Source organism: Lagopus muta, chromosome 8 (genome assembly GCF_023343835.1).
Source record: "Lagopus muta isolate bLagMut1 chromosome 8, bLagMut1 primary, whole genome shotgun sequence".
NCBI classification, from domain to species: Eukaryota; Metazoa; Chordata; class Aves; order Galliformes; family Phasianidae; genus Lagopus; species Lagopus muta.
This window is the reverse complement of record NC_064440.1, coordinates 6,067,050-6,079,487: the sequence shown is the minus strand read 5'-3', so window position 1 is coordinate 6,079,487 and position 12,438 is coordinate 6,067,050. Positions and strand designations below refer to the sequence as shown.

At 36.7% G+C, this 12,438-nt stretch overlaps 1 protein-coding gene across 1 annotated transcript in view; it reads right to left on the bottom strand.

Annotated features, from left to right (window-relative positions):
* DARS1 (aspartyl-tRNA synthetase 1) overlaps positions 1–12,438 on the bottom strand; it is a 36,065-nt gene that overhangs the window by 11,436 nt on the left and 12,191 nt on the right. Inside the window, exons 5-7 of the mRNA XM_048952333.1 lie at positions 5,829–5,931; positions 4,559–4,639; positions 4,048–4,107 (exon numbers count right to left, since the gene is read on the bottom strand). Of these exons, the coding sequence (XP_048808290.1) occupies positions 4,048–4,107; positions 4,559–4,639; positions 5,829–5,931 (244 nt within the window). The remainder of the gene's footprint in view (positions 1–4,047; positions 4,108–4,558; positions 4,640–5,828; positions 5,932–12,438) is intronic.

The window sequence follows — 12,438 nt, the reverse complement described above, 5'->3', positions numbered from 1 at the left end:
AGGCTGTAACTTCATCTCATCTCACCTGTGTGTTTGTTACATAAATGCAACAAAGGAAAATACTATTAGAACACATCACTTTAACACTTAAAAATTGTGAAAGAAAATAATTATGTTCTGTGCTATGTATTTAGCACAGTCAGCAGCATGTAAACAGTAATACCCGCATAAGGGGCCAGACAGACAAATGTATTTCAATAGAACTGAAGGCATTTCACACCTTGAGATCCTATCTCAAAGAGGTGCAATGAAGACGCAAACAGGCAAAGCTGCAAACTTCTTTTCCCTCTCACATCAGCTATTCGTTCTAACACCTCACTTTTTTTTGTTAACCCACATAAAGTAGGCTAAATAAAAAAGGAAATGTCAACTACATAACTTTAAATAATACACAATAATTCGATAACAAAGATAATTTTGCAAATTCTTTATCACAGGTATGAGACATGAACTTCTTGCTAGGCAACAGGATTTGCCTTCAGTACCAATTTATGCATTCCAGATTGACTGAAATCAATTGTTTCATTCAAATTCAGTATTACTTTATAATACAAGTGGAGAACACGAAGTGTCTCGTTTAAATTTTTGGGACTGTGTTATTTCAACACAACGAAATCACTACAAAGTACAGCAAACAGTGTAACTGGTTATTACAGCTTGAAGTCAGTCAGAAGACCAACAGCTTTTGCAACAAGTAAATCAAATCGAACACAATTAAATCAAGCTTAAAGTAATCAAGTCATCAAGACAAAACTGCATTAAGATCAGTGTACATATAACAATCTGACAGCCATGAGCTACTAGAAGTACACTTTAATGGTTACACACTACCCTAAGCAGTTTAAACAAGATAATATTGACTCTAAAGGACTATGCTTTGGTCACAAAGAGCTGTGCATTAGCAGACATAATTATAGAATCAGGACTGCTGAACACATATAACTCAAGTCAAATTTGGACAGATGCTATTAAGATAAAAACCCTGCTGGACATCAAAAAATAAACCAGAGCGAGGATATCAGCCAGGTCTATTGCTGAAACCTGATGAACCTCCATTGATTTTTTCTTCAGAGCAAGATACACTAAAAAGCAAGATCCAAAAAAATCAGTATTTCACATGTTGGCTTATCTTTACTGCTTTACCTTCACCACAGATCCTCATGAAATATGATCATTTAACACTTTCTTTAGGTGTTTTTACATATATGAAAAGTCTACATATTGCTGAATACTGCAGTTAACCACAGCAGAAAGGCAGAAATTTAGAAACACAATCAGTGTTCCAATTGCCTTTTTGAATTGTGCCAATAAATGATTAGTTAATCAAACATATCTAGAATAAAATACATTGACATTCATTATATCATTAAAAATAGATACTCAGGTCAACAGCAGTTTTCTTACAGTCACCTACAGACATGTGAAACAAAATCTCATCTGTACAAGGACTCTCAACTTTACATCCCCAGTTTTTCTACTCCAAGGAGTGTAGGATCTGTATTTTAGGAAGTAATGGATCAGGAATAGATTCTTCATAAATCATCATTCCTCAGAAAGGTCTTTGAAAAAACCCCTACCTTAAATAATAACAACTTTCTTGAATGCATTTAGAGCAACAGCTATAGCAATAGCTTGGGATCTTGGCACTTTAGTACTTCCAATCCCTACCCTCAAAAACACCTGTAGGAGATTTGACAGCAACCAGAATGCAAGACTGTGCATATGTGAATTCCAGAAGTACAAAAGAATTGAAATCTTGAGGTGTCCGTAGAATATTTTGCACATTACATCCACCAGGATATTTTCTTTTTTTTCCTTTTTACCCCACTATATTTTTCTTGTTATTAACCATACTCATTCCACTATTTTACAATTAAACTCTCACCCCAGTATCCACCAGAGCTGGATGGAGCTATGCTATTTTTGAAAACCCATCCTCTTTTATTCATGCAAGATCTGAGTTCCACAGCTCCACTTTATCATGATTTCACCCTAGCCAACAAACTCTTTGGTTAATTACTGAAGTTAGTTACATCACTATGGAACTACTTCAAAGATTCTATTTAAATGGACAAACCTAATTTTAGTTCTATATTAAGATCTTTTTTTGGTTCTATATTTAGTTCTTTTTTAAAATCAAAGTCTCTCAAAGGCCTCTGCATTTCATTTGTTAAATCTGTCTCCAAAAAAATCAGTATCTTTATTTTTGATACTCAATTACCTCCTTCTTCCTTAAAAAAAACAAAAACAAAAACAAAAACAGGTCACTGAGTTTGACTACATCTCTAACTTGCTTATTTTGTTAACTACACTGAGGAAACCCAAACTAGATGGTACATGTATCTGTGGTTGGGACTTCCTCCCATACTAGTAGGAACAGATCATCACAGCAACTCCATCAGAACTATTCTGATCAAGTTTCACTTCAGTCCAGTATATATTCAGTCTGTATTTTATACAGAGATAGAATTAAGGTTCAGAACTCAAAACAAAAGGCCAAACATTGCAGAATGAATGGTGTTCTGGAACATATAATACTCACATAAAACTGTATAATTTAGGAAAGGTTACAGCAGTATTCACTTAGCTCACCAGTTGTACCCTCCAGCTCGACTGGTGACAACTTATTTTCTCTGACTACATTGGCAGAGATGTGCATGTGAAGAGTCACGCGAGACTAACAGATATGTCCAGGCAAATCCAGTACTTGATCTAGTAAGTGATCTAGGAGTTGGCAACTCTGCCTGCAGCAGGAGGGTTGGAATCTGATGATCCTTGAGGTCCCTTCTAATCCAAGTTGTTCTATAATTCTATTTGACTCTACAAGAATTTTAGCCCATCTCTTTGTTTCATGTCCTGTGTATATTCTGGCATTGCATGTTTTTTTGGTGTGTTTTTTTTTCCCCCTTTCCTATTTACCTTCCCATGTTTTACTCCATAGATGCTCTCATCTTAATTACTTCCACACTATTACTTTCAGGTTGTATTTTAACTGTTATTTCATTTTCAATGACTCCTCTCATCCGTTCAGGGTTCATACTTCTTTCCAACTTATTACACACGTATTTCATTCACTTAAATAATTTTCTTAAGTTTCTCCGCTGTGCTGCTTAGAATTTTTTGGCATAATCAGAAATTCACACAACACTTGAACTTTTAACGGTCCAGAGTTCTCCCTTCAATTTAATGCACTGCCTTACCATTACTCTAAGCTGATGATTCTTTAATTCTCACTAGTACAGAATTCTTTTCATCAAAAACTTCAAGATACAGATGAAGAGACAAGTACAATGAGATACTGAGTGTCTTGAAAAGTAATCACAAACTGAAGCTGCTCAGTATCACATATGATAAGGTCAAGTGAAAAGCCATTATATCTTTGCTCCAAAAGAAACAATTTGCACAAGTAGTTTTAATTGCTGAAATAATATCAGATATTCAAATGCTTTAAGCATCTCTGTGCCAGAACTTTTCCAGATTTTCCAGTTAAAAAATGATCTTTTTGTTTTACTTGCAGACCCACAGCTTGGTTACTGTGAAACTATCATTATCATTACTTCAAAGGCAGGACTAAATACACCAAAAAAAGAGCTAAATATACTCTTCATTTAGTTAAAACATTATTGTGGAGAGTCAAGTAAGGGAAAAGACAAGAGAAAATTATGTCTAAAAGATTAAAGATAGCTGACTACATATTCACTGTTAAATTCAAAACTTCCATCTTACGGATCTAAGCTGAACTCTTACAATACTCTCTGGATATGAAATACTGTATTTGAGAAGAAATACTGCCTATAAGTTATCCTTATTCAGTCACCTTTCACTTTTGGAAATAAAAAAACGGTGTACATGGCCATATGCCAAATCCTAAACATCCACTTCATCTACTAATATGTGTGCTCTGATGCACTCACACATTGAAAAATGTTGTTTAGCTTTGGCCAGCAAAACACTTCCACCAAATTCAAGGCTTTTACTGTTCCACGGATTAGGACAGTGAACAACTGAACACTTGGAAGTAAACGGACAACAAATCTCATTCCTTACCCTCAGATCAATCACTCTGTTGTCCAGTCTTGTATCTTGATTTACAGTAGCTCTTCCATCCTAAACAGTTGTGCAAAAATACATAATGAATATATACACCCTTAAAAGGAAAGTATTGGAGAAAAACATCCTTTGGATAAAGGTCAAGGGATACTTCTAACTTCAGATTTTCTAGATTGGTCTGAAGAACATACAACAGCAAGTCTTAAGCAATGACTTCTCCGCAGTCACAGGCCGGAATCAGCTATGAAGGCCTACAACACATCAGACCAAAAGCCCGCTGGTTCTGACCTAACACTGCAGTTCAGCAGAAATCAGATCTGTAGAAATTTCTAATACAGCTCTGGAGAAACATAATGGAAATAAACACAATGGAAGCTAATAACGAAACAATAATGAAAGCTGAACATAACAAAAAAACAAAGCCGCTGTATGGTGGAAGCTGCCAGGCTTTCGTACTTTTCTTCAATCACAAATATAATAAAACGTATTTGATATGCAAAGTTTTCACCTCCTCGCCTTCCGCTTCTGGCCGAACAGCATCATCCAGCTGTAAAGGGAGTCGGGGTTCAGCTAAACTGATCACATAGATCTGAAAGCGAGACAGAACAAAAATAGCATGATACTCAGCTAAAAGAAGGTGTGATTTACAATAGGATATTTCTGGCATAAACATGAAACAGTGTTTGCATAGGCTGTTAGCTGGAAAACTGATTTTCTTCTAAAAGTCAACTTACTTGGGTGCAGTCTCATGATAATATTGGAAATGCTTAAATCTGGCTTCCTTTTTCAAAGATTTTTTTTTCCCCTTGGAAGCAGAAAAGTATCAAGTGGAACAAGTACAGGCTGCCTGAGGGACAAGCCCACTGCCATGAATGCAGGTCTGAAACCATTAGACTTCACCATTTTAGGTTCTGATTGCAGCAAGTAAATCTCAGTCTTTTTGTTGTTCAAGTACTGTTTTACTTACCATCTGATTGAATTTGAAGGAGCTATTTCAGACTAAGAATTTATGAGGCAGATAAAACACACTGAGAATGCAAGACACCCAGCTCTAAGGCCTTGTCACAGCTACAGCTCATTTCATGTTCTTTTAAAAATCAAGCATTTGACAATTTGCACATATATTTCTTCAAAATCTGCACATTTTCACAGTGCTGTTAGCTAAGATTTACCTTCCTACAACTATAACAGCCACTTTACTGCTGAGGCGACTGTGTTTCCGCAGAATTGTTCAAAGTCTGTGTAATGGCTTTAGAAGCAAACAAAGGTTTAAATACATATTCTGTTAACCAAATTATAAAGCTGCACTTCCTCCAGCCCTGCAACACAAGCTATGGAAACTTTAGATTTCAAGAGCTTCCGTACTGGCAAGTCAGTACTTTACCTCTGCTGGGAATACATTCCATTCCATTTCACTAATGGGAAGACAGTAACTTCACAAAACAAGAAGAAACTTTTCTTATTGCACCTAAGAAGCGGCTGACTTCTTATTGCAGTACCTGCTGCACTTAAGAATTACTAGCATTCCTAGCCAAATTGATCCAGTGAGATTAATTAACTTGTTAGTATATTTTAAGTGACAGCTAAAATCAGGAAATACTAAAAATCAAATACTTTAGAAACAGGAACATCTCATGTTTGGTATAATAAATAGAAATGTGTAGTTTAAAGGAGTTTATTTCTCTGGTACTGGACTACAAAGTTTATATATGCAGAAAGACAGACAGGCTAAATAGATAGATAACCCCAGACAGTGTTCAGTTTGCTTAAAAAATTACCCTTTGAACATGCAGCTCAACATCTTGCTGAGTACAACCTCCGATTTTCTGATGTGCTTTCCTCACAACGCCTTCTACATCCACAATGCTCTCTTTGTTGATGCTGTCAATAAAGATAGTAGCCTTACTAAATTTCATTGCATACTGCACCAGATTCAGTACTTAGCACTAGCACGTATATGTACTGCATGGACTGCTGGAACAACAAAACAGAATTAAGAATTTAGATATTTATTACACATAATCTATGAACGAATAAAGGATGTCACTAAAACATCACCAGCCACAATAAATTCAGACTGGGATGGAAGACTTACGAGGGAAAGAATTATAATTAAGCTTAGTAATTGCTCACTGTGTGTGTATACATAAACTGACAAGTTGCATAGTTCTTTTTCTAGGCCACAATCACTCTTGCATGTGTCAGCTGACACAATTATCTGAAAGATGCGTCTTGAACAGCAGAACAACAAATTGAAAGGAAGTCCCAGATCTAGAGGGCAAAAAAAAACTGATTGAGTTTGTTTAAACTACATGACTTGTTACTGAAATATGCAAGATGCTTCTAAGTCAGTTCTTTAAAACATCTTAACTGCTCTCCACTAACAGTCATTAAGACTCTATTAAATCCCTATATAACATCTTTAAAATCTTCCAACAGTATGATAGAAGGTATGTGTGTTATAAGCAAACAGTAACAAAAGTCTTGAGAGTGATAGATGAAAAATAAATCATATGAGCAACTTTCATTTAGGTACTGTAGAAAATCACTGGTTTTAAATCCTGTACTTCATGTAATTGTGTCTCTACTGGAGATACAATTTCACCCTGTCTCTTTGTCAGCCTGCTTACAAAAGGCAAAATAACAGAAAACACTTCTTTGCTCTTTATGAAAAGCAAGTTACCATTAACTTTATCTTTCACTTCTCAGGCATCCTTGAGATGACTGGAAAGCACTTCATGTACATCACTTGACCACGTAAGTCCTTCAAAAGCAGAACAGGAGGCCCATAATGCAACCACAAACAGTAAGAGGCAAGCAACCCCCAAGCTTTTTCCAAAAGCCAAATTAGAAGGCAGCAGGATAAATGTTTTAATGCACAGAATTCATGAGCAGTAATCCCCAGTGAAAGCAGAGAAAGGCAGAGTTGCAAGTAGCTGCAAGCTTCTGCTGATGTAAGTACAATCCAAATCACTTACATCTCCATTAGTTTATCTAGCACTTCCCAGAGTCACTCTAAGAGCTGTGAGTAAAATCTAGGTATTCTAAACTGACGGCCTTTTTGTACAGCTACACTAAAACCACAAGAAACTCATTAGGATTGAAAGGCTTCTTTTTAGAAATATCTATGTTTGGAACTAGTTTCTCTCTCACTTTTCTTCTTTTTTTTTTTTTTTTACCCAGTTAAACAATGAAGTCTATCTTCTCAGCTGTTGAGAGAAACTTGGCTTTCATCTCCAACAAGCCTTTGTGGTATGACCCAGAAGAAACTGAGATATGAACGCTAAGTGCTGCACAGTATGACTACTAGCTTATTCTGTATTCTATTACGCCTGATGCATCATAGAATGGCTTGGGCTGGAACTGATCTTAAAGATCATCCAGTTCCAACCCACTGCTGTGGGCTGGCTGCCCCCACCAGCTCAGGCTGCCCAGGGCTCTATCCAATCTGGCCTTGAACACCTTCAGAGATGGGGCACACGCAGCCTCTCTGGGCAGCCTGTTCCAGGGCTCAGCACCACCATCTGCAGCAGCCATAAGAGACACTGAACAGATTTTTGGCTTGACCTAGAACTGCTTTATTTCATAAAGTTAAGTTTAAATTTAAGTCATTCAATAGAATTTTTGAATAAAAGTTGATTTTTTAAAAAATCTGATGAAGTTTAAGTAACAGCTGCAAATTCAAGCAATAGAATTCTCAAAACTTCAAAGACTCACTAGAAATGAATCACAAGTAACTGAAAAAAATGCCAAATTTCAGCATTTTAATTATTAGACTATTTGTTTGATGGCAATACTTTCAGCTGACAGAGCTTGTCAGCTGCTCTGAAAGATATACACACCATAGTGCTCTATATGCTTAGCTACGAAATAACTTCATAATGTATAAAACTTCTGAAAGTATGTTTTTTAAATGAGCTGCACTTGCTCAAACTTGTATAATGAACAAAACAAAGGCCAATAGTAGGCTTTAAGTCAGAAGTCATATAGTGGGGGATGAGAATCCATTCATCTCATTAAAGAAGAGACAACAAAATCGAGAAAGACATGGAGAAATGGTGGTTGAGTGCACTCCCTCACAAATGATTCTGTTTAAAACCGCTTAAAAAGATTAAGGCACAGAACACATCATGCTAAAACACTATCAGGTCTAACTACAAATTCACTCTGCTCCTCAAATAAGTCAATATTTAAAACAAGCCAAGTTTTACATCTGTGCTAACACGCTTTCCCCTCAAACAGTTCAACACTTCCCTCACTTCTTTTTTCACCAACAGCAGCGTGTTGGTTGAAACAAAGTTCTGATTCTGCTGAATAAAGCCCTCATGCTAATAACTGCAAATACAGAAGTGTTGTAAACATATTGAAGCAAGTTCCACACACTGCAAATAATAAAAGAACAGCTAAATGTAAATGTGCTGTATGACTCAGACCACTGATGCCATGGCTGAGAACCTGTGTTAGTGAAGTCACTACAGATCTATGATCAGAGTACACACAGAATTCAAGATATGCAAAACTGCATCAGATCAAAAATACAGGAAGAAACTTCTACATCCCTGTAGCTGCAAATACTGCTTTGCAAACTTGCCTAAAACTTAAAAACTTTGCAACTGTGATTAAATATGCCTTTTTTCCCCCTCTCTCTGGCAACTGAAACAGTGTATTTCTTTGTCTAGAACACCCTTCAAAAATTCTAACATCAGTTAGTATTTTTTTAATATAATTTCACGTATTTCAGCTCAGTTCCTACCTATACAGATACCTTTATCCAAATTTTCATATAACTGCCTGGGCACACATAGCACTACCAAGTTTTCTTCTGTCTATGAACACCTTTGTGTTGACAAACACTCCTAATCTACTCTAAACTTTCATCTGATCAACAGAAAACACGCTTTTCCTCACTTGGACTGCACATCTAATCAAGTTTACCTGCATCACTCCTATGCAAACAAAAGCTTGTGTTTTGATTTCTGTTTGAACTGAGCTCAGCAAGACCTAATGTTGGAAGAGTCTGAAATCCCTAATCATCATTCATCAAATGAACAATGTAAAAGTGAAAACGCTGCTTTGATCCCAACAGGTAACTCTAGGAACATAACTTAAATGGTAATTTCAGCTCAAATTAGAACAAGAAAGAAGATGTTTTAATTAAACAGTGGTAACTACAGCATAATGGTTCAAAGCATTCCCAACAGTAGCAGCACAATTTTTATTATTTTTTTTAAAGTAATTCTCCCCATGGTAACAAAGAAGAAAACAAAAAACAAAAAGTGAACAAATAGCAGAAAAACATGTCAAAGCAACCATCACTTCCATCTCCAATTAATATTACAAAAGACTTGAAAGCAAACTGGAATGTATGTTTGATCCTTAAAGGAGTTATTTTAGTAACAGATTCGCAATGTCCAAAGCTAAACACCACATAAGAAAACGTTCCTTTATATTATAATGTTCATTAAAATGAAAAATAAAAAATTCAAGACCATAAATATGAACAGATTCACTAGAGGCGTTACATCCCTCACATCTATGCACGTCTATTAGCCAAGACTCTTCCAACCACAGGATTGCATCACTGCGGTTTGTATGACAACACCTTCCTGCTGCAAGCTGAACCCTTTGTGGGCCTCTCTAAAAGAATCCCAGTATTTGCCTGATCGAAAGTCTGAAGAATTGGAAGAAGCTTCGTTATTTATTTCCTTTAAGTAGAAAACGATTTAATTTGTGAAAGCGTCTCCAGATATTTACTTCCTTGCCTTTTTCTCCAAGACTGTTTGATGTAAGCAGACTGCACAAATCACAATATTAATACTATCCTAAGTCTAAAAGAATAAATAATTGTTATAAAATAATAACCAATAGTAGTCTATATGAATGCAAGAGAAAAATGGATGCAATACAATTTACTTTTAGAAAAGAAAGAGCTCACTTCTAAAACAGTTGAAATTACACACAGGTACTATCAGGCTGGGATTTACAGTACTGATTTGTCTTGGATAGAACAGACAGATGTCTTTAGCCTCACAGGAAGGCAGATTTACCTGACCACAAATTATTTCAGCATGCTACTTCATCATCAGCCTTCTCTGATTTGACGTGTATTCAGACACAAAGAGGACAAGATATTGCAGGAATAATCTAATCACTGGCATATATTATATTAATGGCATTTTATTCCATTTTCAGAACCTAATAACAGAGCAGAATAGAGAACTGCATGAACTCCTGTTAATCTGGTTATCAATCATGACCCCAAGTTGCTAACTTCTTCTATTTCTGAATACTGATCTTGAACATACAGAAGATCTCAACTAAAGTTCAGCTAGAAACTCTTTGTCGTCAAACTCACAGAAATCTCTTTAAAACAGTGGTAAACCAGCGTGAAGCATCTTTCACTGAAAGAACTCACATTCTTCAGATAATGGAGATAAATCAGTATATGAATATTACAGTTGAGTATGCAATGTTGTTGCTAGACCACAGAAGGTTGTGAAAGCTCCGTTTCCAGGTGCCAGTTTCTAAAAGAGGAACTGGTTTATTATTTATGAAAATTTGTACAAAGGATGTTCATCATTTAATCAGCTTTTATACTACTTTAATTTTTCCTTAAAATTCACAATGCAGAAGTTCACCAGCTGCTTTAAAGAAAGTTCCATAACCACTATCCAAATGTGAGAAAGCACCACACGAAACAAAGTTCATCTTATGCCAGTGAAAAAGTTTAGTTCCCATAACTGAATGAAATGTAAGGTATTAAAGTTGAATATTTTCTTTGATAAATGTTTATTTCCTCACGTAATGTGTAGGAAACAAGAGGAGATGAGGCAGAAAAACAATACAGTTATTTTTAGATGCTGAAGATCAGCTTCATCTGCTAATAATAACGGCATCGTTCCACAGCACATGAAAACGAGCAGGAAGGCAACTAAAGGCACAGCACACACTGTCACTGTGCTTCAGGTGGCACTGACGTGCTAACCACAAGTGCACTTGGAAGTCAGGGAAGAGCAGCCTCTGAAGGACAAAATGCAGCTGCAATGATGGCATCAGAGAGAACTGAGAATAAGATAAAGCACTGGAAAAAGTGAGAGCATGGAAGGATATTAATAAAGCAGGTTTGTTGGTGGGAAGGAATGACTGCACTAATAGCATTTAAAAAAAAAGTAGCCCTCAAAACAAAACCCAGGAAGGCTGCAGCACAGAAAGTTTAAAGCACACTACCATCAACATCTAAGCATTTCAGAAGCACAAACAACGAGCAAAGCATGCATGCCATAAATCACAGTCCGCAATATCAGGATTTGTACATCAAATCCTGCCACAAAAGTCCAAACACTATACAGACATGAATCTGGCTAGTCAGAGGAAGTTTGGTCTGTCACATCAAGACAAGTAGGAAATGACAGAGAATTGGAAAGAAATTAAGGGTAAGGCTCCATCTGATGTAACAGCTCATAGCACCAGAAGGTATTTTATTAGCTTTGCCCTCTCGTCTTTGCAGATATCACCTCTTGCTAGCTGTGGACCTCCATGGTGTAGTTTAAATCACTTAACCTGTCAGAATAATAATCTAGTAAAAATAAAAAAAATAAAAAAAAAAAGGAGAAAGTGAGAGAAGTAAAACAAACAAAAAGGTCACAGAAGGCTTAGAAGTGGAAGAATAGTAGGACCCGAGGAAATGGCAAGAAGTTATACCAGAGGAGGTTTAGGTTGGATATTAGGAGAAACTTTTTCTCTCAGAGGGTGGTCAGGCACTGGAATGGCCTGCCCAGGGAGGTGGTGGAGTCGCCGTCCCTGGTAGTGTTCAAGAGGCGCCTGGATGAGGAGCTACGAGAGATGGTTTAGTAGCTTGTGGCACTGATAGGAATGGGAGGGTGGTTGGACTGGATGATCTTGCAGGTCGTTTCCAACCTTGTGATTCTGTGATTCTGTGAAGAATCAGTTCAAAGAAGAAAAGAGTAAGGACGGACTTTCCCTCTTGCAAGCTACTACGACAGATCTCTGCTGATCATGAGACACAAACATAGGAAATTCAGCAAAGAAACATGAAGAAAACTGAAAAACAGAGATGCTTAAGAAAACTGGAGAATAGGAGAGCAAGCATCACAAGTGTAAGAGTTGTTTCACTGCACTGTAATGCAGTTTGTAGAAGAGTGCATGCAGATCGATAGTAGGTTACATACAGGGAGAGGAAATGGGGAGAGGAGAAACTACATACTCAATTCTTTTCAAAGATTCTAAGTGCTGGAGAGAACAAACTGTTTTACAAAGAAACAGAACACTTCATTTTGGCTCATAAACACCTGTAAACAGCATGCTTCACACTTGCACTGCCAACACTAAGCACCAGCAAGTAATGAACACTGCTGGTTCTGTTCTCCT